The following is a 27542-nucleotide window of genomic DNA, read 5'->3' as shown; positions in this document are numbered from 1 at the left end:
TGTGGTGGATCAACGTAAAACCACAGCTCCAACACTCAAGGAATTATCTTAAAACTACACAGAAGGAAGTAGGTCCAAATTGGCCCCACAAGGGACCAACCCACGGAGTCCCATTCCCTTCTCCGTTTCCCGGTATATTCGTTAAAATATCCTTTTACACGGCCCCGTAGGCGCTCGTTTGATTCTTCTTTACTCAGGAATGAAGCCAGCACCCAATTAACTTGCCACTCGGGCACAGAAAAAACGTACGCTGACAGCTCCGGAGGTCAGGATCGAAATTTGCTCCCTGAGGCAGCAACGCTAACCTGAACTGAAATATTTCTCCCCGACGTTGAGGTTTACTAAGATTTTTGGTTTCTTCACGATAGTATGTTCAAGAGTAGAGAGCAAAGAGATAGACTAGACCCACTCACACTTTTCCCAGACGCACAACAAATCTCGGCAAGCCTGTTCTCGGTTTGGTAGCGGAGAACTTTGCAGGAGTTCCCGTAAGTTCTCAAGCAGGCTCGTCGAGTGATTACACCCTCTTTCCGAACAGTGAAATAAAATTGAGCAACGCGCTGTTAACTTACATGGCTGTGCTTGACGGGGATCCATAATTTACAGCCCAGGACTTTCTGCTGATCTCTGGTCAACAAGCCTTACAGTCCGTCCCAAGATAACTGCCAAAGGCTCCGTCGATTTCCTCTTCCAAGAAAAAATAACTGGTCCTGGCGTGCTGTGTGTGAGATAGACTCTGACTGGCCAGACCTTCCGTACAATGCAATCACATAAAATCCATTAATTTAAAAGAAATAAAATTAGGGCGTCGCCATATAGCGAGTCTGAACGCGTACTGAACCCACCCCTTGCCTCCCACTCCGTTCCACTCTCTCTCTCGAACCCTCTTCCTATCCGTCACACTCATCCTCCCATCCCATTCTGCGTTCACCTCTCCCCACTCTCTCCTCTGTCCTGCACTCCCAACCTCCTCTCCCCCCTCCCTCTCCCGCACTCTCTCCTGTCCTGCACTCCCAACCCCCTATCCCTCCTCCCTCTCCCGCACTCTCTCCTCTGTCCTGCACTCCCTACCCCTATCTCTCCTCCCTCTCCCCACTCTCTCCTCTGTCCTGCACTCCCTACCGCCATCCCTCTTCGCTCTCCCCCACTCCTCTGTCCTGCACTCCCAACCCCCTATCCCTCCTCCCACTCCCACACTCTCCTCTATCCTGCACTCCCTACCCCTATCCCTCCTCCCTCTCCCACACTCTCTCCTCTATCCTGCACTCCCTACCCCTATCCCTCCTCCCTCTCCCACACTCTCTCCTCTGTCCTGCACTCCCTACCCCTATCTCTCCTCCCTCTCCCCACTCTCTCCTCTGTCCTGCACTCTCTACCCCCATCCCTCTTCACTCTCCCCCACTCCTCTGTCCTGCACTCCCAACCCCCTATCCCTCCTCCCTCTCCCCACTCTCTCCTCTGTCCTGCACTCCCAACCCCCTATCCCTCCTCCCTCTCCCACACTCTCTCCTCTGTCCTGCACTCCCTACCCCTATCTCTCCTCCCTCTCCCCACACTCTCCTCTATCCTGCACTCCCTACCCCCATCCCTCCTCCCTCTCCCACACTCTCTCCTCTGTCCTGCACTCCCTACCCCTACTCCCTCTCCCCACTCTATCCTCCGTCCTGCACTCCCTACCCCCATCCCCCTTCACTCTCCCCCACTCCTCTGTCCTGCACTCCCAACCCCCTATCCCTCCTCCCTCTCCCCACTCTCTCCTCTGTCCTGCACTCCCAACCCCCTATCCCTCCTCCCTCTCCCGCACTCTCTCCTCTGTCCTGCACTCCCTACCCCTATCTCTCCTCCCTCTCCCCACACTCTCCTCTATCCTGCACTCCCTACCCCCATCCCTCCTCCCTCTCCCACACTCTCTCCTCTGTCCTGCACTCCCTACCCCTACTCCCTCTCCCCACTCTATCCTCCGTCCTGCACTCCCTACCCCTATCCCTCCTCCCTTTCCCCCACTCTCTCCTCTGTCCTGCAGTCCCTATCCCTCCTCCCTCTCCCGCACTCTCTCCTCTGTCCTGCACTCCCTACCCCCTATCCCTCTTTGCTCTCCCCCACTCCTCTGTCCTGCACTCCCAACCCCTATCCCTCCTCCCTCTCCCACACTCTCTCCTCTGTCCTGCACTCCCTACCCCTATCCTTCCTCCCTCTCCCCACTCTCTCCTCTGTCCTGCACTCCCTACCCCTATCCCTCCTCCCTCTCCCGCACTCTCTCCTCTGTCCTGCACTCCCTACCCCTATCCCTCCTCCCTCTCCCCCACTCTCTCCTCTGTCCTGCATTCCCTACCCCTATCCCTCCTCGCTCTCCCGCACTCTCTCCTCTGTCCTGCACTCCCTACCCCCTATCCCTCCTCCCTCTCCTGCCAAACGCTACATCTGTCGCTTTCCATTCATCTCCTCCCTAATCATCATTTAGGGTCCTAAACAGTCCTCTAAGATGAGACAACACTTCACCTGCAAATGTGTTAGGGTCATCTACTGTATCTGATGCTCCTGGTAAAGCTTCTTTGCATCAGTGAGACCTGGCGTAGATTGAGGAACCTCTTTGTTAAGCACCAGGAAGGATTTCCAGGTGGCCACCCATTTTAATTCCACTTCTTATCCCCATTGTGGTTCTGATACGTTGGTCCATGTCCTCTTCTACTGCCACGATGAAGTCCCTCTCAGGCTGGAGGAACAACACCTTGCATTCTGTCTGGGTAGCCTCCAACCTGATGGCATTAACATCAGTTTCTCCAGCTTCTAGTAATTTCTCCCACTCCTCTTCACTCCTTTTCCATTTACATTCTGGCTCCCCTCTCACCCTTCTCTTCTCCTCACCTGCCTGTCCCCTTCCTCTGGTGCCCCTTTTCCCCATGGTCCACTCTTCTCTCCTATCAGATTCCTTCTTCAGCCCTTTAGCTTTTTCACCTATCACCACCCAGCTTCTTCCTTCATCCTTCTCCCAGCCCACCTATCTTCCATCTCATCTGTCTTCACCTATCACTGGCTAATTTGTAGGCCTTTTCCTTCTCCCACCTTCTCATTCTGACTTCTTCCCCATGCCTTTCCAGTCTTCACCCAAAACATCAACACTTCATTCCTCTCTATAGATGCTGCCTGACCTGTTGAGTTCATCAGCATTTTATGTGTGTTACTCTGGATTTCCAGCAACTGCAGAATCTCTTGTCTTTATCTATCTCTGTATTCCAATCCCTTCACCATATGTCCCTCTGTTCTCCATCTCCTATTTTACAGATATTTAGTTCCATTTGTTGGACCTGTTGACAATGACTTTGATCTGACTCTCTATGTAGGCCTACTGCCTGCTTCGTCAAAACACTGCTGCTTGGAGACTGGAGTGATCTGGTTTCTGGACAGGAGAGAGTGAAAGTTGAACAACTGTCCATTTGCTCACTCAGCTCTGGAGAGTTATTTTGGAGGGGAGGTAGCAAGAAAGACTGGAGAATGTGTTGGAGCAACAGTATAGCTGTGTCTAACCCTGGTCTACACTTAGATTAGGTCTGTGGTGGACTGGTGTGTTAGATTCAGGCAGGGGTGCAGTGCTAGCTGGAGCGCACCAGCGCACACCTGGTACCTCTTTAAGAAAAAAGCCGAAATAAACAAGCTTATGTGCTGCCCAGAGTGATTTGAGTATCTCAGATACTGCTGATCTCCTGGGATTTTTATGCACAACTGACGCTGGAATTAACAAAGAATGGTGCCAAAAACAAAAAAAATCCAGCGAGTGGCTCTTCTGTGAGCGAAAGCATCTTGTTAAATCAACTCACTGGATTTTTTTGCTTTTGGCACCATTCTTTGTAAACTCGAGATTCTATTGTGCGTAAAAATCCCAGGAGATCAGTAGTTTCTGAGATATTCAAATCACCCCGGACGGCACCTAATTAATTAGCTTGCCTCAGCTTGCTCCTGCCTACCTTGCCGAGGCACAGTGACAACTCGCTGATTCCTCCTCTTTTTTACTCCTTGATCATGATCCCACTAAGGAGCACAAGGCCATTGTCTCCCACACCATCACCAACTTTATCCACTCAGGGGATCTCCCATCCACTGCTACCAACCTTATAGTTCCCACACCTCACACTTCCCGTTTCTACCTCCTACCCAAGATCCACAAATCTGCCTGTCCTGGCAGACCTATTGTCTCAGCTTTCTCCTGCCCCACCAAACTCGTTTCTGCATACCTCGACACGGTTTTATCCCCCCTTGTTCAATCCCTTCCTACCTATGTTCGTAACACTTCTCATGCTCTTAAACTTTTCGATGATTTTAAGTTTCCTGGCCCCCACTGCTTTATTTTCACCATGGATGTCCAGTCTCTATATACTTCCATCCCCCATCAGGAAGGTCTCAAAGCTCTCCGCTTCTTTTTGGATTCCAGACCTAATCAGTTCCCCTCTACCACCACTCTGCTCCGTCTAGCAGAATTAGTCCTTACTCTTAATAATTTCTCCTTTGGCTCCTCCCACTTCCTCCAAACTAAAGGTGTAGCTATGGGCACCCATATAGGTCCTAGCTATGCCTGCCTTTTTGTTGGCTTTGTGGAACTATCTATGTTCCAAACCTATTCTGGTATCTGTCCCCCACTTTCCCTTCGCTACATCGACAACTGCATTGGCGCTGCTTCCTGCATGCATGCTGAGCTCGTTGACTTCATTAACTTTGCCTCCAACTTTCACCCTGCTCTCAAGTTTACCTGGTCCATTTCCAACACCTCCCTCCCCTTTCTAGATCTTTCTGTCTCTATCTCTGGAGACAGCTTATCTACTGATATCTACTAAGTCTACTGACTCTCATAGTTATCTGGACTATTCCTCTTCTTACCCTGTCTCTTGCAAAAATGTCATCCCCTTCTCGCAATTCCTCCGTCTCCGCCGCATCTGCTCTCAGGATGAGGCTTTTCATTCCAGGATGAGGGAGATGTCCTTTTTTAAAGAAAGGGGCTTCCCTTCCTCCACCATCAACTCTGCTCTCAAACGCATCTCCCCCATTTCACATACATCTGCTCTCACCCCATCCTCCCACCACCCCACTAGGAATAGGGTTCCCCTGGTCCTCACCTACCACCCCACCAGCCTCCGGGTCCAACATATTATTCTCCGTAACTTCCGCCACCTCCAACGGGATCCCACTAAGCACATCTTTCCCTCCCCACTCTCTCTGCTTTCCGCTTACGTGGCTCCCTTGTCCATTCGTTTCCCCCCCCCCCCCATCCCTCCCCACCAATCTCCCTCCTGGCACTTATCCTTGTAAACGGAACAAGTGCTACACATGCCCTTACACTTCCTCCCTTACCACCATTCAGGGCCCCAGACAGTCCTTCCAGGTGAGGCGACACTTCACCTGTGAGTCGGCTGGGGTGATATACTGTGTCCGGTGCTCCCAATGTGGCCTTCTATATATTGGTGAGACCCGACGCAGACTGGGAGATCGTTTCAATAGACAATAGGTGCAGGAGTAGGCCATTTGGCCCTTCGAGCCAGCACCACCATTCACTGTGATCATGGCTGATCATCCACTATCAGTATTCAGTTCCTGTCTTATCCGCATAACCTTTGATTCCGCTATCTTTAAGAGCTCTATCCATCTCTTTTTTGAAAGCATCCAGAGACTTGGCCTCCACAGCCGTCTGGGGCGGAGCATTCCATATATCCACCATTCTCTGGGTGAAAAAGTTTTTCCTCAACTCCATTCTAAATGGCCTACCCCTAATTCTGAAACTGTGGACTCTAGACTCACCTGTCAGCGGGAACATGCTTCTTGCCTGCAGCGTGTCCAATCCCTTAATAATCTTATATGTTTCAATAAGATCCCCTCTCAGCTTTCATATTCCAGAGTATACAAGCCAGTCGCTCCAATCTTTCAACATATGACAGTCCCGCCATCCCAGGAATTAACCTTGTGAACCTACGCTGCACTCCCTCAATAGCAAGAATGTCCTTCCTCAAATTTGGAGACCTGAACACCTACGCTCTGTCCGCCAGAGAAAGCAGGATCTCCCAGTGGCCACATTTTACTTCCACGTCCCATTCCGATTCTGACATGTCTATCCACGGCCTCCCCTACTGTAAAGATGAAGCCACACTCAGGTTGGAGGAACAATACCTTATATTCCGTTTGGGTAGCTTCCAAACTGATGGCATGAACATCGACTTCTCTAACTTCCTTTAATGCCCCACCTCCCCCTCATACCCCATCTGTTATTTATTTATATATATATACATTCTTTTTCTCTCTCCTTTTTCTCCCTTGGTCCCTCTCACTATACCCCTTGCCCATCCTCTGGGTTTTTCCCCCCTCCCCCTTTTCCTTCTCCCTGGGCCTCCTGTCCCATGATCCTCTCGTATCCCTTTTGCCAATCACCTGTTCAGCTCTTGGCTCCATCCCTCCCCCTCCTGTCTTCTCCTATCATTTTGGATCTCCCCCTCCCCCTCCCACTTTCAAATCTCTTACTAGCTCTTCTTTCAGTTAGTCCTGACGAAGGGTCTTGGCCCGAAACGTCGACTGTACCTTTTCCTAGAGATGCTGCCTGGCCTGCTGCGTTCACCAGCAACTTTGATGTGTGTTAATGAATTAGCTTGTTTCTTTCGGCTTTTTTCTTAGAGGTGCCGGACGTGCTCCGGCTAGCACTGCACCCCTGGATTCAGGGCTATTCTTGTCAGAGAACATGAATTCAGACACCCCAGAACCACCTTCTCAGCTCAGTGCTTGCATGCCAACTATCAAATCCATATCTACACTTCCTCGCACCATGGTCATTCCCTCTTCTCCTACTCACAGAAAGCTGAAACACAAGACAATGTGAACCAAAGACTTCAATCCACTTTGCCCAAGACCCAAGACACTGCAACGTTGACCCGGCAGGGGGTAGGGGGCGGGGGAGGTGAGAGAGGGAGAGATGGAGATTAAACACCTTTCTCTGGAAGCACTGAGCAAGCATGAGAAAGACTGGTCACATTCTGGTACCTTCCTCTGGCAGCAGAGAGTGAGTGTGAGAGAGAGAGACTGATCACAGACGGCACTGAACAGACGGTCGCCTTCCGCTCTCATCCTCGATGATTTCAATCTTCCTTGATGCTTTAATCAGTGGGATCGGCCAGAAATGGAGTTGACCATGGGCCTGCGCACCCATCTCCGAGCTTCTTGGCCTCGAGGCCACACACTTTGCTCGAAATCTCACTGAGCTCTCCCCTCGGAGACAGATCACTCAAATGGCCCAAAAACACACCATCAAAATGTAGATCGTAGGCTTCAATAGTAGCAGAATCACATTTGAAATAAGAAGTGAAAGAAGTAGATTTGCAAACTTTCTGAAGGATGTCGTCCTCGGTGGTGTTGTTCACTGGCATCATCTTCAGATATTTTGTATTCTTCATTCAGCTCACACCGTAAAACCCGGGATTCCTCACCTTTTTTATGCTATGGACCCTTACCATTAACCAAGCAGTCTGTGGACCCCTGGTTGGGAACCCTGCCTTAGATCCTTTGCTCCAAAAAAAAATTAATCTTCTCTATTAGATCTGAAATGTCTGCAAACATTTTGCCAAGCTCAGCAGTCAATCAAACTTCCAAATTAACCTAACCTATGACACAAAGGTTGGGGGTGTTGTGGACAGTGTGGAGGGCTGTCAGAGGTTACAGCGGGACATTGATAGGATGCAAAACTGGGCTGAGAAGTGGCAGGTGGAGTTTAACCCAGATAAGTGTGAGGTGGTTCATTTTGGTAGGTCAAATATGATGGCAGACTGCAGCATTAACGGTAAGTCCCTTGGGAGTGTGGAGGATCAGAGGGATCTTGGGGTCTGAGTCCATAGGACACTCAAAGCTGCTACGCAGGTTGACTGTGTGGTTAAGAAGGCATACAGTGCATTGGCTTTCATCAATCGTGGGACTAAGGCTACGTCCACACTGGACCGGATAATTTTGAAAATGCCGGTTTCGAGTAAAAACGACAGGTGTCCACACTAGGTGTTTTTCAACATATCTCTGTCTACATTAAAACGGATATTTAGGCGAATCTACTCCTACTGGGCATGCACAGACACATCTACAGAAAACAAGCGAAGAGGAAACGGTATAATATTTACATCTCCGTGGCCGCGTTGTGCTATTACGACCCTTTGAGCCGTGCCACTACCAACTCCCAATTTAACCTGAGACTGATCACAGGACAACTTACAATGACCTACTAACTGTTGCGTCTTTGGACTGTGGGAGGAAGCTCGTGCATTCCACGGGGAGGACAGACAAACTCCTTCCAGAGGATGCCAGGATTGAACTCTGAACTGACGCCCCAAACTATAATGGCGTTGTGCTGCTGCGCCGCCATGGTGCCCGAGGCTTCTGATGCTGCATCAAAGTTTAGTACGGCAACTCCTCTGCCCACGAGGGCAAGAAATTGTGAATGCAGCCCAGTCCATCACACCTCCCCTTAGCAAGTGCCAATGATAGTGTGAAGGCTTTGGCTCAACAGGCTTTGGCATGAACAGGCGGAGGCTCAGTTAAGGAAAGATAAGCTTTTTTTTGGTCAGAGTAGAATACTCCTCCTAAGAGGTGTGGGAATTCAGGATACCTAACGGTTTCCCTGGTGACTACATCTGCGGGAAGTGCACCCAACGTCAGCGCCTGACTGACCAGGTCAAGGAATTGGAGCTGGATCATTTGCGGGGGGGGGGCTGCTGAAGATATTATAGATGAGGCTTTTGAAGAGGTGGTCACACCCAGAGTACAGGCTTCAGACAATAGATGGGTGACTACCAGGAGAGGGAAGGGGTTTAAGAAGTCAGTGTAGGTTTCCCTTGTGGCCAGCCCCCTCAGCAACAGGTAGATCTCCTTGGATGCTGCTGGGGTTATGATTCATTGAGGTGCAGCAGCAGCCTGGCCGGCGGCACTGTGGCCGCCTCTGAGGCTCAGCAGGGAAGGGTAAAGTCAGGCACTGCGGCAGTTACAGTGATCTCGATAGTTAGAGGGTTGGAAAGGAGATTCTGTGGCTGCAGGAGAGACACCGGGATGGTGTGTTGCCTCTTGGGTGCTAGGGTCCAGGATGTATCAGACTGGCTGCAGGATATTCTCAAGAGGTGAGGATGAACAGCCAGAGGTCATGGTGCATTATGGCACCAATGATGTAAGCAGAAAAAGCAAAGAGGTTTTATTGCAGTGAGTATATGGAATTAGGAAAGAGGCTGAAGTGAAGGACCTCCAGCATAGTAATCTCTGAATTACTCCCTGTGCCATGGGCTAGTGCGGGTAGGATTGGGATGATAGCATGAATGAACGAGTGGCTGAGGCGATGGTGCAAAGGACAAGGTTTCAAGTTCTTGGATCATTGGAACCTCTTCTGGGGAAGGGGCGACCCGTACAAGAGGGACAGTAGCTGAACTAGAGGGGAACCAATATCCTGGCCAGGGGGTTTGCTGATGCTAATCAGGAGAGTTTAAACTAGTTTTGAAAGGGGCTGGGAACCAGAGCCTCTGGTCAGTAAGGCAAGGATTGGACCAGAAGGTAGATATCAGGGAAAGTATTGAAAGGCAAGATTGCAATAACAGATTATGATGGATTGGATATTTTGAAGTGTGTATATTTGAAAGCTAGGACTATTATGGGTAAGGGTCATGAACTTTGAGCATGGATTAGTACATGAAATTACGATGTTGTAGCCATTTCTGAATCTTGGTTGAGAGAGGGACAGGAGTGGATGATTAATATACAGTAGTAGGTTTTTGAAGTTGTAGAAAAGGTAGAGGAAGAGGTAACCTGGTGTTGGGTAATGAGCCTGGCCAGGTGTCTGACCTTTCAGTGGGTGAACAGTTAGGGACCAGTGACCACAACTTTCAGGATAGTTATATATTAGGATAGCTGTGGTCCTTGCATGAGAGCTTTAAATCGGAGGAGGGCAAATTATGAGGGCATTAGGCAGGAATTAAAAAGATTAAATTGGGAACAGTTTTTCTCTTGCAAGCCCACATCAGATAGGTGGAGGGTGTTTAAAGATCAATTGCAGAGTAAAGGAACATTCTTGTTAGAAAGAAGGACAGGGATGGAAAAATAAGAGAACCTTGGATGTCCAGAGAGGTGATGAGTTTAGTCAAGAAGAAAAAGGAAAAGTATGTAAAACTTTGGAATAGAATCAAATGAGGCACAAGAAGAATTTAAAGAAGGAAATTAGGAAAACAAGGAGGGGCCAGAACAGTCCTTGGCAAGTAGGATTAAGGTGAATCACATGGCATACAACAAGAGCAAAAAGATAACTAGAGAGAGGGTGGGATCACTCAAGGATAACGGGAGGAGGTAACATTTGCTCGGATGTGGAAAATGTGAGTGGTGTTATTAATAAGTACTTTGCTTCAGTATTTGTCAAGGAAAAGTATATGGAGGACCAGGAGATCAGTTTAGAGTTCAAGGAGAAGGCAGTGCTGGGCCGCTGAAAGAGTATTACGGTAGATAAGTCCCCAGGGCCTGATGGGATTTGGTCCAGTTTATTGAAGGAGGCAAGAGACGAGATTGCTGGGGCCTTGACCAGTATCTCTGCCTCTCTAGTCGCAGGCGAGGTGCTAGAGGACTGGCGAGTGGCTAATCTTATACCTCTATTTAAAAAGGGAACAAGGGAAAATTTCTGGGAACTATAGACCTGTGAGTCTCGTGTGAGTTATAGGGAAGTTGCTGGAGAAAATTCTTAGGGATAGGATATATGAGTATTTGGAATCCCATGCTCTAATTAAGGAGAGCCAGCATGGATTTGTGCGTGCAGCAGTCCCCAACCACCAGGCCGCAAAGCACCTGCTACCAGGCCGCGAGGAAACGATATGAGTCAGCTGCACCCTTCCTCATTCCCTGTCACGCACTGTTGAACTTGAACATGGGGTTGCCAACTATCCCGTATTTGCCGGGACATCCTGTATATCGGGCTAAATTGGTTTGTCCCATACGGGACCGCCCTTGTCCCGTGTTTCACCCGCTAAGGTGCAACGTTCCGATGAAACTTTTCGTGCCGAAATGTCATGAAGCGAAGAAGCAATTACCATTAATTTATATGGGAAAAAATTTTGAGCACTCTCAGACCCAAAAAATAACCTAACAAATCATACCAAATAACACATAAAACCGAAAATAAATAACTCTAACATAAAGTAAGAGCAGGAATGATATGATAAATACACAGCCTATATAAAGTAGAAATAACGTATATACAGTGTAATCGGGAAGATGAAGGCAAAACCAATTTGTGGAGGGGGAGAAATCGGAAGGTAGGCGCATGCGCACATTACATGAGCACGTCACGGATGCGCACACAGGTGCCCGCGCAAGGCCTCATGGTCATGGTAGTCTTTTGTGGGGTAAGGTGTCCCGGGATTTGACCGCTACTTTTGTCCCTTATTTGGGAGTGAGAATGTGGGTAACCCTAATTGTAAAAGACACGTTGAGGTGAGTTTAACCCTACTTGAACACCGCCCCCCCGGTCGGCCGGTCCGCAAGAATATTGTCAATATTAAACCGGTCCACAGTGCGAAAAAGGTTGGGGACCTCTGCCTTACCAAATTGATTGAGCTAGTTGACAAGGTGATGAGAGAGATTGATGAGGGTAGGGCAGTGGGTGTTGTCTACATAGATTTTAATAAAGTGTTTGACAAAGTTCCTCATGGGAGGCTAATCAGAAGAGTAAGATGCATGGGGCCCGTGGCAAATTGGCTGTTTGTGATTAGAACTGGCTTGTGCATAGGAAGTCAGAGGGTAGTGGTTGAAGGGACTTTTTCAAGGTAGAGATCTGTAATTAGTGGTGTTCTGTAGGGAATCTGTGCCGGGACCTCTGCTGTTTGTGATGTATATAAATGACCTGGAAGAAAATATAGATGTGTGGGTTAGTAAGTTTGCAGATGATACCAGGATTGATGGAGTTGTGGAGAGTGTAGAAGACAGGCAAAGACGATATAGATCAGTTGCAGATATGGGCAGAGAAATGGTAAATGGAGTTTAACCCAGATAAATGTGAGGTGTTGCACCTCAGCAGGGCAAATGCAAAGAGACAGTACACCGTTAAGGGCAAGATCCTTAACAGTGTTGCTGAGCAGAGAAATCTTGAGATCCAAGTTCATAGCTCCATGAAAGTGGCTGCACAGAGGTGGATAAGGTGGGTAAGAAGGCTAATGGAATGCTTGCTTTTATTAGTCAAGGCACTGAGTTCAAAAACCAAGAAGTTATATTCCAACTTTATAAAATTCTGGTTAGGCCACATCTGGAGCATTGTGTACCATTCTGGTCGGCCCACTGTAGGAAGGATGTTGAGGCTTTGGAGATGCAGAAGAGCTTTACCAGAATGCTGCCTGGTTTAGAGGGCATGTGCTATCATGAGAGGCTGGATAAATTTGGGTGGTTTTTTTCTGAAGCACTGGAGGCCAAGGGGAGATCTGGTAGAGGTTTATAAGATTATGAGTGTCACAGATTGAGTGGACAGAAAGTATCTGTTTCCCAGGGTTGAAATGTCTAATACCAGAGGGCATGGATTGAAGGTGAGAGGGGGTAGGTTCAAGGGGGATGTGAAGGATAAGTTTTTTTACTCAGAGTGGTGGATGCCTGATATGGTGGTAGAGGCAAATACAGTAGAGGCTTTTAATGGATGCTTGGATAGACACATGGATGTAAGGAGGATGGAGGGATATGGACATTGTGTAGGATAGAGGGATTAGTGTTTAGGTGTTTCTAATTTGCTTAGCTGGTTCAGCACAACATTGTGGGCCAAATGGCCTGTTCCTGGCCTGTACTCTTCTATGTTCTCCTCCCCTCCGTTGTCTCCATCTACACTTTCTGTTGCCTTGAGGAAGCATCCAATAGAACCGAGATTGTGCCCCACCATGGGCATTCTCTTTTCTCACCTCTGCCATCGGGCAGAAGATACAAAACCCTGAAAGCACATATCACCAAGCTCAAGGGCAGCTTCTGCTCTGCTTTTATCAGACTCTTCAACAGGTATCTCATACACTTAAGATCAGTTTTGGATCACCCAGTATTTTGTCACGGGCCTCACTTTGTTTATGTGTACTGTACTCTCTCTAACTTCAAGTTTATTTTCCTTTTTAATACTTCAAGGTAAAGCATGCTCTGTCTGGATGGCAAACAAACACAATCTTTTCACTGTATCTCATTATATACCCAGTGGCCACTTTATTATATACGTCTATACACCTGCTCATTAATGCAAATATCTGAGCAGCCGGGTATGTGGCAGCAACTCAATGCATAAGAAGCACGCAGACATGAGTGTGGTTTAATGGTTCAATTATATACCAGAGAATGTATACAGCATACAACCCGAAATTCTTACTCTTCACCAACATCCATCAGATTTATTTCTAACAGAGCATGGTGGATCAGCATCATTGGGCTGGAAGGGCCAGTTTCCATGCTGTATCTCAAATAAAAATAAAACCAGTAACGTAGGATTTAAACCAATGGAAAGGTGAAAGAACAAAATATGACAGCCATAAACATATCCAATAAAGAATTCAAGACTAATTTCTTCACCTAAGGAGTGTGAATACAGTGTGTGTAACTAACAGCCACTGCGATAATATTTACCTCAATAGCAAAGATTCATTAGGATGGAAGATAGATAATTATATGAGGTAGAAAGGAATAGAAAGTTATTTAAATCAGTTTGACGAAGCAGGCGCACATGGAACATAGACACTATTACATATCAGTTGGTAATGCAGTCATAGAGTCATGCAGTTATCTGTTATCTGTCAAGTAGGGGACTGTGCACAATTCTGATTTGATGGAGACAGACGTGAGAGCACGGAGGAACATCTGGAGAAACTTCTGAAACGCCCGCTTTGCTGCCGCTGCTACAGTGTGGTAACTGGAATCTCCGGAGCTGAAGGCCTCGAAATCCTTGGCTTTGCGTGTTTCAGCAGCCGGGGAGAGGTCGAAGGTGCTCGGCAGAGGATGGCGCTCGGGAGGCTGTACCGGAGAGGCTGGTCGGAAGCTCAAAGTTTTCGGACGGATGGACTCAGTGTCGGCTGTGGTTGGCTGCTTCCAAGGTATCAGCAAGTTGATGGTGCCTGGAGGTTTATGGCTGGGAGTTTCTCCCTTTTGCCGCCTGCTATCGGGGACTCGGGAGTTGAATGACTCAGGACTTTGAGACTTTTTTTTTTACTGTGCCCATGGTCTGTTCTTCATCAAATTATGGTATTGTTTTGCACTGCTGTGACGATATGTTATAATTATGTGGTTCTGTCAGTGTTAGTCTTTGGTCTGTCCTGTTTTCTGTGATATCACTCCGGAGAAACATTGTATCATTTCTTAATGCATGCATGCATTTCTAAATGACAATAAAAGAGGACTGAGTGTTCTCATAATCTAAAAAAAAATCTGGAATGCTCTATCCCAATGGGTTGCGAAGGTTGAATCACTGCAAATGTTTAAAAAGGAAGTAGACCAAATTTTTGGAAGATTGGGGAATTGCGGACAGTGTGGAACAAGAATAGTTGAGGCCTCAGGCCATTCTGCCATGAACATAATGAATCCAGGCTCCTGGCGACCTTCTCCTGCTCCCATTTTCTTATGTTCTTGCATATTTGCTTTTGCACACATTGTATTCCATTCGTCATCTTTTACCCCCTCACATGACCTATGAATATCTCTCTGTAGATTGTTTGTAACCCTGGCATCTACAATCTTTAGTGAGTGGGGGGATTGACCAACTTTGGGTAAAGAGGTGCTGCATGAATTCAATTCTGAAGTATTTGTTCCAATTATGGTCTGTAGTTCCAACACCTAGTTTCAAAATGGGCAAAACGATTTACAGTAAAGATTGATCATGAGTATTGCTTTAAGATTGCAACTCTTTGAAACATGTCATGTGACAAACGGCTCTCTGGATTACATAATATAATGTATTTACTAATTCCAGAAATAATCTGTGAGAACTCATTGAATAAATGTTACAAACCTTGTCTGAGCTCCTTGTGCACCTGTCTGTGCATCCTGTAATATAATTAGTTAAATGATTAAGAAGCCACTGAGCATGTCGACAAAAAGGGAAAAGCTTTCATTACCTTACAGAATGACCAGCAATTGGCTACCAAAAGGATACACTATCAGGAATGCAAGACTGCAGTCCAGAAGAGCACCCAAAACCTGAAAAACCAATGGTGGAGGAAGAAAGCTCAGGAAATCCAACAACTAGCAGACGCCAACGACACGCGAGGCTTTTTCAACGCAACGAAAGCTATTTTTGGTCCATCCACGCATGGTCAAGCCCCTCTTAAAAGCAAAGATGGTTCAATCATCCTGAAGAGTAATGCTGACATCAATTCCAGATGGAGGGAGCGCTTTGAAGATCTTCTAAATCAAACTGTGTCATTTGACAGGAATGTGATTAACAACATTCCAAAACAGCCCATTGACGACTCCCTAAGCAAAATACCAACACTTGAAGAAGTCAAGGAAGCCATCAAGACCTTGAAAAACAACAAGGCCGCTGGACTCGATGGAATACCAGCCGAGGTCTACAAAATTGGGGGTAACCCGCTTCATTATCAACTGCATCAACTTCTCATCAAGATCTGGATAAATGAAGACGTACCAGCAGACTTTAGAGGCTCAGCAATCGTTACCATCTACAAAAGGAAAGGCGATCGAACCGAATGCGGAAACTATCAGGGAATTTCCCTGTTAGCGACAGCAGGAAAGGTCCTCACCCGCATCATGAACAACCGACTCAAGCCTTTAGTTGAGAAGATCCTACCAGAGACACAAGCTAGTTTTAGACCATCACGTGGAGCAATCGACATGATCTTCACAATGCGACAACTACAAGAAAAATGTTGTGAACAACTTCAACCTTTGTACATGGCATTCATTGACCTCACCAAGGCCTTTGACTCGGTATCAAGGGAACTCCTGTGGGATGTCCTATCTACCTATGGATGCCCTGAAAAGTACATTCGAATCCTGAGACTCCTCCACGATGGTATGCTTGACACAGTCATGGTCAGCAACAGTAACTGTGAGCCTTTTCAAGTCAGATCAGGAGTAAAATAGGGATGCGTGATTGCCCAACTTTGTTAACCATCTTCATTGCGACAATCATCCACATTATCAAGGATGACCTACCCCCAGGAATGGAAATTGTCTACAGAACAGATGGCAGACTTTTCAATCCTGACCGTCTCAAATCCAAAACAAAGGCATCCATGAGTTCCCGCATGGAGTTTCAATACGCAGATGACAACAGTGTTGCAGCTCTTTCAGAAAACTACCTACAACAGATTCTGACTGCCTTCAATCGTGCATACACGAAACTTGGACTTACCATCAATTCCAAGAAGACTCAGATCATCTATCAACCGTCACCAATTGAGACAAATCGGATAGAAGCATCGTTTCAACTTGGCGAAACAACCCTGGAAAACGTTGACCACTTTCCGTATCTTGGAAGTCACCTCTCCTCCAATGTCAACCTTAATGACGAGATCCAACATCGTCTTAAGTGCGCTGGAACAGCTTTTGGACATCTCTGAACAAGAGTCTTTCATGATCGTGACATCGGAACAGACACCAAAATGTTAGTGTACAAAGCAGTGGTAATCCCAACGCTCCTGTATGCATCAGAAACCTGGACAACATACTGATGACATCTGAAGGCACTTGAAAAGTTCCATCAACGCTGTCTTCAAAACATCTTAAATTTCAGCTGGGAAGATAGAAGAACCGACCTCAGTGTGCTAAATGAAGCAAAAACAACAAGCATTGAAGCCTACGTCATCAAGAACCAACTAAGATGGAGCGGTCATGTTGTTTGGATGAAAGGCGAAGTCTGCTGAAACAAATCTTCTACTCCCAGCTTAAAGAAGGCAAACAATTGGGAAACCAATGCCAAGGACAGGAAACTCTGGCAAGCCATCATCTGAGAAGGAGCAGCAACTTTCGAAGCCAACAGATGGGCAGAATTAGAAGAAAAGAGAAGAAAATGGAAAGAGAGGCAGCAACAACCAAAGCCCGATCTGCCATCTGGAGCTACCTGTCCTGAATGCGGAAGAACTTTCAAAGCCAAGATTGGACTCATAAGCCACTTGAGAGCCCATAAGTAGATCAACAGAATGAAGACCATCATCCTCGACCTCGAGGGATAGCCACGACGACAACAATATTTTATACTGTTGTTCAGGATGGTAAAGAATCGCAGCCAGCAAAAGAGATTGTTGGCAAAGATGTGTGACTACAAGACTGTTGAGATTTTGAAGGTGCAGTCATGTGATTGCAAAATATGTTGCAAATAAAAAAAAATAACCCCAGCAACACACAACACACAGGCTGGTACCCTACAACCTGATGGCATGAACATCAATTTCTCAAACTTCCGGTAGTGACCCCCAAACCAGGTGGTTCTCTCTCCTCCCCCCACCTTTTTACTCTACTCCTCAGTTTTTTTTTCCCCAGTTCTGCTGAAGGATTTCGGCCCAAAACATGGACTGTACGTTTTTCCATCGATGCTGCCTGGCTTGCTGAGTTCTTCCAGCATTTTGTGTGCGCTGCCCGTATTTTCAGCATTTGCAGATTTTCTCGTTTGTGATTAGATATCCCCAGCAGCTGTCCAGCAACCTGATCCCCACCATCCAGTTTATGCCATCTTCTTGCTGCTACCATTGGACAGGAGGTACTGAAGCCTGAAGTCCCACACCATCAGGTTCAGGAACAGCTACTTTTCTACAATCATTATATTCTTGAACTCTCCTGCACAACCCTAATCCTACCTCGGCATCAGAACACTACAGACCACCTCTTGCACTGCCTTGGACTTGTCTCTGATTATGTTTTTCTTTTGCCTTAATGTTTCGACTTCACTGTATTGTGTAATTTATGTTCTGTGTCTGGTCTATACCCATATGGCTGTGATGCTGCTGATGCAAGTTTTTCCATTGTACCTGTACTTCACCATACTGGTACACACAACACAAACTAGACAAAGTTTAAGAGTTAAAAACGGCAGTCATGTTCCAAACAGGTTATATTGGGAAACTCAATGTATAATAAAGGGAAGATAGCTCTTCAACGGTACCTCAGATGGGTGGAAGGACAAGCATTTATTGAAAAGCATTTGGACTATGAAGGACATTGATCCAAATTGAAAGGAAGCCAACCTTTTCTCTCTGTTTCTCTGTCTCCAATACCTTTGTCCTCAAGATGAGGCTTTCCTTTCCTGCATTTCTGAAATGCCCCACTATTTCAGGAAGTATGCCTTCCATTCCAATGTAGTTGATGGAGTCTTCATCTTATGTCCTGAATGTCCGTTCTCACCTCACTGTTTCTGTGACTTCCCTCGTCCCTCCTGTACCACCCCTCTCTGTCCACAAGTATCTTTCCTGTAATGATAAGAGGAGTACAACACTGGTTCTTGCACCTACCTCCTAACTTAGTACTATTCAGGGATGTAGATAGCCTCTCCTTTTCACATGCACCTCCTCAACCTCATATATTGCTTTCAGTGCTTTTGATGTGGCCTCCTCTAATGTGACAGGACCACATGTTGACTAGTCAGAACACCTGTGCTCTGCCTGCAAAGGCCACCCCGAGCTTCTGGTTGAATGTCACTTCGCCTCACTTTCCCCTTCCCTCACCAATATGTCTGTCCTTGGCATTTCTCATTGTCAGGGTGAGGCCAAACATAATCTAGAACAGCACCTCATAGTCTGTCTAGGTTGTCTACAACCTAGTGGGATAAATATTGAATTTTCCAACTTCAGATCACCCACTCTGTGTTCCTTTCCCAGATCTACTGGTCCAACTAGGTCCTCTCTCTTCGCTTTCTCCTTTTCATCCACCTCTCACACTTGGCTTCTTCTCTCCTGGTCTAACACCCCTCCCCCATCGTTTCAGCTCCTCATTATCTCTCTTATTTGGTTCTGTCTATCGTATTCCAGTCTGTATCTACCTTCTCTCTTCCCTCCTTCTACCTGTCCATTGCTTTTCTCCTCCTCATCTTTTTCCTCCCACTCACCAGCCTTGGTCTCTAACTCCACCCTCCTCTACATGGCTCCAACTTCCTACCATCTCTACCTCGCCAGTCCCTTTACTCTTTATGTCTTTCAGCTCTTTATACTGGCTGTCTCCACTTTAAATGTCCAGTCTTGACACAGGGTCACAACCTACAACATTGACTATCCCCTCTACCTCCAAAGAAGCTGTTCAACCCTTAGAGGACCTTTAGCAGTTTCTTTGATGCTCCATATTCCAGTTTTACTCTAGTGGTGTTTGAGGATGAAAACTGGCCATCAAATTTCCAACAGTTCACTACACTTTAGCTCTGGTGCTTTGCATTTGCTTGACACCATATGAGATTATACTTTTGGACAACAAACTTAAGAGAGACAGTGCACTTTTAATGGCAAGATCCTTAACAGTGTTGATGAGCAGAAGCATCTTGAGGTTCTTGGCTCCGCGAAAGCACCTGCACCAGTCGATAGGGTGGTAAAGAAGGCATATGACATGCTTGCCTTTATTAGATGAGGAAATGAGTTCAAGAGTTAGGGTGTTATAGCTTTATAAAACTCTAGTTAATATTGCCCATTTATAGGAAGGATGTCGAGGCTTTGGAGAGGGTGCAGAAGAGGTTTACTGACTTCATTGGCCAAACACAAACTAGAACAGCACCTCATTCAACACACATCAAAGTTGCTGGTGAACGCAGCAGGCCAGGCAGCATCTCTAGGAAGAGGTACAGTCGACGGTTCAGGCCGAGACCCTTCGTCAGGACTAACTGAAGGAAGAGTGAGTAAGAGATTTGAAAGTTGGAGGGGGAGGGGGAGATCCAAAATGATAGGAGAAGACAGGAGGGGGAGGGATGGAGCCAAGAGCTGGACAGGTGATTGGCAAAAGGGATACCAGAGGATCATGGGACAGGAGGTCCAGGAAGAAAGACAAGTGGGGGGGGGGGGAACCCAGAGGATGGGCAAGGGGTATATTCAGAGGGACAGAGGGAGAAAAAGGAGAGTGAGAGAAAGAATGTGTGCATAAAAATAAGTAACAGATGGGGTACGAGGGGGAGGTGGGGCATTAGCGGAAGTTGGAGAAGTTGATGTTCATGCCATCAGGTTGGAGGCTACCCAGACAGAATATAAGGTGTTGTTCCTCCAACCTGAGTGTGGCTTCATCTTTACAGTAGAGGAGGCCGTAGATAGACATGTCAGAATGGAAATGGGATGTGGAATTAAAATGTGTGGCCACTGGGAGATCCTGCTTTCTCTGGCGGACAGAGCGTAGATGTTCAGCAAAGCGGTCTCCCAGTCTGCATCGGGTCTCGCCAATATATAAAAGGCCACATCGGGAGCACCGGACGTAGTATATCACCCCAGTCAACTCACAGGTGAAGTGTCGCCTCACCTGTAAGGACTGTTTGGGGTGGTAAGGGAGGAAGTGTAAGGGCATGTGTAGCACTTGTTCCGCTTACACAGATAAGTGCCAGGAGGGAGATCAGTGGGGAGGGATGGGGGGGACAAATGGACAAGGGAGTCGCGTAGGGAGTTCTCCCTGCGGAAAGCGGGGGGGGGGGAGGGAAAGATGTGCTTAGTGGTGGGATCCTCATTCTCTATTTAGATACTCTCCTCCATCTATAAATCAATGATCATGGATAAAGCACCTTCTTAACTTTCTCAACTCCGGCCAAGGCATGGATATATATATCAAATGCTGCTGCAGATGACGGAGGAGTAATTGATGGTCAGCATGGACACGTTGGGCCGAAGGGCCTGCTACTGTACTCTATGCTCTCTCACTTCCCCCATTTCCCTTAAAGCAAGATCATGGAGATAAATAAAAAGCATGTTCCTCTTTCGCCTAAACTCAAAGTTCCAATCATGCTGACCATTAGTATATATCACCAACACACAAACTCACATATTACTACCATCAGAGAAAAGGTACAGTAGCTGAACGCACACACTCACCATTTTAGGAACAGCTTTGTCTCCTCTGCCTTTTATAGGTCCATGAACCCATTAACACTACCTCACTTTTTTTGCGCTGCTTATTGTAATTTACAGTATATTTTATGTATTGCCATGTACTGTTGCCACAAAGCAACAAATTTCCAAATATAAATCAATGATAATGAACATGATTCTGATTCAAAAATTCAGTCAACATCGACTTCAGTTCCTGAATCAGTTCTGGGTTGACAGGTCAGTGACTCCTGCCACCTGTCCAGAACCATGCAGGTAGGTGACCTGTAGCTTGCCGTCAATGCGCAGCAGGAGAAAGGAAGGTAATGTAACAGTTCCATCTTCATGTGTGGGAAATCCATAAATCACAACCAAAGTTTGCTTGCAAGTCGTATAGTGCATATCTAAAGACACCACTTTCACAAGAAATATCAGTCACGCTGGCTGACGACAAGTGGCAAGTCTCTCCGTAGTTCATTAGTTTAACTACACTCCAGTCCACGCACCAGGAGCAGAGAGAGATGCTGCGTAATATCAGGAGTGTAACAACTCAGCCCACAACCCACCGTCAGGCACCTCCTGCCCCATCTGTGGAAAATCTGCAGATGAACTTCACGAGTTAAGTTGCAGTATCTCTACTAAAATTGCTGCTAACAAACTTTGGCATTCCAGTGGCTGTTACACTGATCACATTTCTGCTCCAAGTGTGGTGGTTACTAAGGTGCTGCACTTTCATTGCGGCTTATGACACACACGCAAGCCTTCCAGAATAACTAATTTCTGAAAGCCATTTATCACTCGATTTTTAAAAGGCCAATCCTATATTAATCTCTGCACCAATAACTGTGTGGCTAGGCCCAAGCTCAAATATGTCTATAAGTTTGCCGATGATACAGCTGTTGGCAGAAACTCAGATGGCGATAGAGAGAGAGAGAGAGAGAGATTGATTGATTGATTGATTGACTGACTGATTGAGTCGTGTCATAACAACCACCTACCACCTTGCACTCAGTGTCATTAACTGCAAGGAACTGATAGTGGACTTCAGGAAGGGGAGGTTGAGGGAACACACACTAGTCCTCATCGAGGGTCAGGAATGAAAAGGGTGAACAGTTTACAGTTTCAGCCCTGCCTCAGATCACACAGCCTCCCAGTAACACATGGCTGACCTACTGCGTATGGAGATAGGGAGGATTTAGTGAACTTATACACAATTCTGATGCCAAACCAATTACTGAATAATTGGATACTAGATTATTTATGTTTTAGTAGTTTGGACGACCTTAAATTGAATTACTGTTGTTCAGTTGCCAATCACATTTCTGTCCACTCACCCCTTGACCCCATGGATGTCTAACTAGAAAATAAAAGCAAAAATGCTAGAAATACATTGGGGAAAGAAACAAGGTTGACACTTCCATTTTGACAAAAGGCTGCTCAATTTGAAACATTGGCTGTTTCTCTTCCCTCAGATATAACCTGTCCTGCTGAGCATGTTCCCAGCATTTTCTGTTTTTGTTTCAGATTTCCTGCATCTGCAGTTTAATAGATTTGTGTCCGACTCCGATCCCGGATCACCAGCGCCATGACACCCGATATCCTTCCTCATATTTTGTGTGCGACAACTAAGACCTTTTAAATGACAGGATGTTCTTGAAAAGGGACAAAGGCAACCTCTCACCTTCCTAAAGAGGGGCAAGAGAGCTTCTCAAATATGGCGCAAGTGTATTGGCAATTGATTAAGCCGTAGAGACTAGAGAGGTGAAAAGCTGAGGGAGAGATGGTTACGCTTAAAAAAAAACTCAGAAACAACAAATGCAATTTTAATAAATTTCAATGTTTTAAAAACAAATTTGATCCCTTACACCAAGTACTAGACGAATGTCAGAATTAATTGCAACCAAGATGATAATTCTTTGAAATGATGCAGGCCAACAAGCATTTGTATTAAAACAAAGTCCAGTATAAGCACGAAAAAGAGAAGTCAATTTGACCTATTGTTGCATTGAACCTCTTTACAATTACAAAAGAATTTTAAAAATAATGTGTGCAAGGTAACAGAGTAAGATAAATCTTGTTTATCAGCTCAAAGCATTTATACTAATTGTGTTATCACTAATATGCATTTTGGGAGCAGTGGTATCAAGAGTTGACCAGTGAACACGCTTCTCAGTGCATTGATTTTCAGCCTAATATTGCCAACCACAGGGAATTTAAGCTCATACAGTCTTCAATTCCAGTCACACTTGGATTAGAAACATGATATCACAATACAGTGCATTTTTTGGAGCAGTGGTATCAAAAGTGCACTTTAAAAAGTTGATCAGTGAATGCCCTGCTCAGCACATTGATTGTCAGCCTAATATTGCCCACCACAGGGCAGTTCAGCTCAAAGCCTTTAATTCAGTCACACTCGATTTGAAAACATGAAATTGCACATACTGTGCATTTTAGAGTTCAAATTGACATGGTACAGAACTTAGTGTCAAACACTGATTTTTAAAAAAAATTATGCATTCTCTCCACCACACAAAATCAAAGAAAATCAGGCACAGTTAACAATCAACAAAGGCCAGAGTCTGGGCTCAGTACTGTTCAATTGTCATTTTGGCCTCCAGCTCCAAATCTGAATCTGAATCTGAGCTGGTGATCGGTTATTGCTGCAGGTTGTCCCTTGCCCACTCTTTGAACTGTGTCACAACTGCAGCAGAGGGAGCAACCCCTCCCTGCCATCAAATACCCAGGGGATAACTTGTAACCATGCCAATTATGGATTAGATTGGTTTATATTTCAGGTTTTAGAGCAGTGCTGGATGCAGAAAATGGAAGTTGGTATGTAGTTTCCAGAAAGCCCCTCTGCTATTTAAGCTGCATTACGAGACTCACTGGTTGGATCACTTCTGGAATGTATATCTTGGTTTGGTGGATTCTCACTTTAAAAATGCTGCACTTGATTTGGTTACAACTTCAGAAGTTACAATTTTTCAGCAAAAACTGAATTTTCAGATTTCAGGCAAAGCTAGTTATATACTGTGAAATTATCCACACAACTATTTGAGTGAAAAAAAATCTAGAAAACATAGTTGTGTGGTAAAGTGATTAGGCTTCAAAATTCTGATTTGTAAGTGACAGCAATAGCATTTCCATTATAAATCCCATTGGGACCGTCTCTTTGCTCATCTCCTGATTTGTCCATGATTCTCTGCTTATCTGTCTGTGTTTCTTTGCCTTTCTCTCTCATTGTATGTCTGCTTTTACATCAATTTTATTCTGTTTGTCTCTCGCAGTCTGCTCTGGTGTCTCACCAGCTATTTCAACAGTTCTGGGTAACTTTTATTTTCTCAACAAATCCAATTTGCGAGACTCTTAGGAAGGCAGATGGATGATAGAAAATGGAGAGGTATGGGGGAGGGAACACTTAGAGTAGGTTATAAGGTTGGCACAACGTTGTGGGCCAAAGAGCTTGTATTGTGCTGTTATGTGCTACGTAAATCCAATTACAAAGCTGGCATATTACCTGCAAAAATGCACAAACCTCAGCATCATGCCTTATTAAAGTTGAATAACTATTCTGTACTTTCAGGGACCTGTTACAAAGTTCAAATGTTTTCTGTGATATCAACACTAATGAAATCCCCACCCCCACCCCACAGAACATGCAATACATTAGCTGCAAGCTTTGGTGGTGATCACCATTCCCTTGATATTAATGGAGGGAGATGACCAAGGTCAAAGACAGCTGTAGAGCAGGTCTATCATCTCAATGTCTTGCTTGTTCATGCCAACAGAAAGTGGCATCGATTTCTAGAGACCATGTAACACTCCCTCCAGTGATTAGGAAGGGTTAATTTGCAAGGTAAGGCTCCGTTACTGAAGTTGGCCTTTTAGAATGGGTTAATCCCATGACCCAGGTCTCTGTCCTGGGTTTGCAGTATTCTTCTTTCACCCACCAACTCAGATCAGTGACTCACATGAGACAAATGATCCCAATTATCAAATAACTTCAATAAGTGGAGTCAAGAAAGATAACACCAGAATCGATAGGTGTCACTTCACCACAGATCTATACCATCCCTTACCCTCTACCCATTGTGCTGCCTGTCCCGTTATACTGGCTGATCAAGGATGGAACCAAGAGCAATCCTGGACTTGATGAGAAACTTAAATGGTACTTATTGATCCTATGGCACAGAAAAGTGGCCCAAGTTTAACAGACATAATGCAGGAGAAAAGTGCAGATCTGGGATTTCTGCAGCTCAGCAGTAAGTTGGTGAATCACGTTGACAGGGTTGAAGGCATGTCAGCTTGGTCCCATTGGTACGCTTATAGAATGGTGCAGCAGCAACACTTGGCAGGATAGTCAGGGGCATGTACTTTGTTGTCAACGCCGCAGGTAAAGTAACTGTATTCCTTTCCTTTCCACTCGTAGTACACTTGAGTGATGGGAATTAACTCAATTGTCTGACGCTGCCAAGAGAAAAAGAACGTTCAATTTAGTTAGACTTTGAGGCTCAGGTTGGAGTCTAAAATTGGATGCAACTGGAATCTGGGGTTGGTTATGATTTCCTGTCCACATTAATCTTGCTGAAATTGAGAAAACATAAATGATTTCAATACCTACTGATCCAAAAGAGGGTGCAGATCAACAGCAGCTTGCATTCAGGTAAAGCTTTTGACACTATAAAATATCCTGAATTGGGTCAGCAGCAATAACAAAAGATATAGGATCCCAAATGGTGACACGCGGAGACAGTTGAATGTAGAGATACTTTAAGGCATGTCTGGAGAGGGAAGTAGTGAGGTTTAGAATGGGGGTTTTTGAGATTTGTGCCATGGCACAGATTGATCCTATGGCACAGAAAAGTGGCCCAAGTTTAACAGACATAATGCAGGAGAAAAGTGCAGATCTGGGATTTCTGCAGCTCAGCAGTAAGTTGGTGAATCACGTTGACAGGGTGACATATAAGCTCTGCACTGACTAAAATCATGTGGCAAGAATTGCTTAGGTGAAAAAAGGCAACCAAAGGTCTAGATCGAAGCCTGAAGGTCGATCATAAGTTCAGAGGTCAAGGCCCGATAGCCATAGCCTGGGGTGCGCGAATCTCTGTGAGTTCATTGGGGCGGTCAGGGCCAGTGTTTACGAATCCACGAGTCTGATGAAAGAATAAAAAGATGGTCTGTGCTGAGGTTAGAGGACTGTGAATGTGTGTGGCTGGGAGGGAGGAACGAGACGTGTTTCACTGTTGTTGCAATGATGTCTGTTACGCTCTGTTTTGTTGTGTTCTGTGCTACTCTGTCAAGCATTGTGGGAGTGCTATGTTGGCAATGAAATTTGTGGCAACACTTGTGGGCTGCCCCCAGCACAACCTTGGACATGTTGGTTGTTAACACAAAGGATTTCACTGTATGTTTTGATGTTCATGTGAGAAATAAATCAGAATGTGAATAACTAACAACAAGAGTTTTACTGTATTGAGACAAAAGAAAGATATTAGGGTAACACATACAAAATGCAGGAGGAACTCAGCAGGTCAGGCAGTATCAATGGAAAGGAATAAACAGCTGACATTTCAGGCCGCGATCCTGCATCAGGACCGGAAAAGATGGGGGAAGAAGTCAGATAAGAAGGGTGGGGTGCAGAAGGGAAGGAGTACAAACTGGACGGTGACTGGCAAAACAAGGTGAGGGGGAAGCTAGGTGGGTGCAGAGATGATTTATTTGAATTGTTCCTGAGATGAGGGACACAGATTAGACTGAAGAAGCTGTCGATGTGCTCCTTGGTGAAAGTTCAGCGGGTGAAGTTTAGGTAGGGCAATTAGAAGGGAACTGTTCCCATTTCTGTTCAGCGTGCGGATCAGGGAACAGAGATTTAAAGTGACGTATGAAAGTGAAGGGAGGGATGTCTCAACGCACAGTAAACATGATCTAGAGGTCTCTGATTGCAAGAGGGAGGAAATAGAGCCTTTTGAGGCATTCAAAGGGGAACTGGAGGGCTGATAGCACACAGTGAAGCAGCAGAGATGGGGATGTGATGGATTGAAGATCTGACATGCACTTAAGGGATGGTAATATGCAGGGCAATAGGGGTAGGGTACGGGTGTGGGATTGGCTGGATGGAAAAGCCAGCAGCGTCTTGATGCTCCAAGTTTCCTCCTTCAGCACTCTAGGATTCTAAAAAGCTCTGACGCGTTGTCAAATCACCCATACTGGGCAACTCACCATAACGATCCCACAAAACCATCTTCAGAACAGACAACAAGGGTATATGAGGAAGATGCAGTGAGATTTTGAGAGTTTCAGGCTTAATTGAAACGTACCTGCTGTATTATAACAGAGGCTCTTGTCAGCTGGACTCGATGCTGCTGGATGGCCTGCTGAGAAGCCTGAGTGATCTTTATCTCCGGAAACGCCACTACAGGACTGACCTAGGGTGACCAAGAAAGGAGCAAAGTTCTAGTTTATTGTCATTTGACTGTAAATATATACAAAGAAATGACATTCCTTTTGCTTTAGAATACATTTGTATTATTATTTAGAAAAGGTCAGAAAAAAATCAAGGCCATA

The 27542-nt window shown here is 45.8% G+C and overlaps 2 protein-coding genes across 4 annotated transcripts in view; both read right to left on the bottom strand.

Annotated features, from left to right (window-relative positions):
• Nucleotides 1–827, bottom strand: part of LOC140211142 (protein SSUH2 homolog) — a 64635-nt gene extending 63808 nt beyond the window's left edge. Inside the window, exon 1 of the mRNA XM_072280655.1 lies at nucleotides 573–827. Coding sequence (XP_072136756.1) covers nucleotides 573–597 — 25 coding nt within the window. The 5' untranslated portion in view covers nucleotides 598–827. The remainder of the gene's footprint in view (nucleotides 1–572) is intronic.
• Nucleotides 828–22796: 21969 nt separating this feature from the next.
• LOC140211141 (protein SSUH2 homolog) overlaps nucleotides 22797–27542 on the bottom strand; it is a 69425-nt gene continuing 64679 nt past the window's right edge. For all 3 annotated transcript variants that reach the window (XM_072280653.1, XM_072280652.1, XM_072280654.1), the window contains 2 exons: nucleotides 27296–27403; nucleotides 22797–25445 (listed from right to left, as the gene is read on the bottom strand). In XM_072280653.1, coding sequence (XP_072136754.1) covers nucleotides 25302–25445; nucleotides 27296–27403 — 252 coding nt within the window. In that variant the 3' untranslated portion in view covers nucleotides 22797–25301. The remainder of the gene's footprint in view (nucleotides 25446–27295; nucleotides 27404–27542) is intronic.

Source organism: Mobula birostris, chromosome 16 (assembly GCF_030028105.1).
Source record: "Mobula birostris isolate sMobBir1 chromosome 16, sMobBir1.hap1, whole genome shotgun sequence".
Classification (NCBI taxonomy): Eukaryota; Metazoa; Chordata; class Chondrichthyes; order Myliobatiformes; family Myliobatidae; genus Mobula; species Mobula birostris.
The sequence above is the reverse complement of the archived record's forward strand: the minus strand, read 5'-3'. Positions and strand labels throughout refer to the sequence as shown.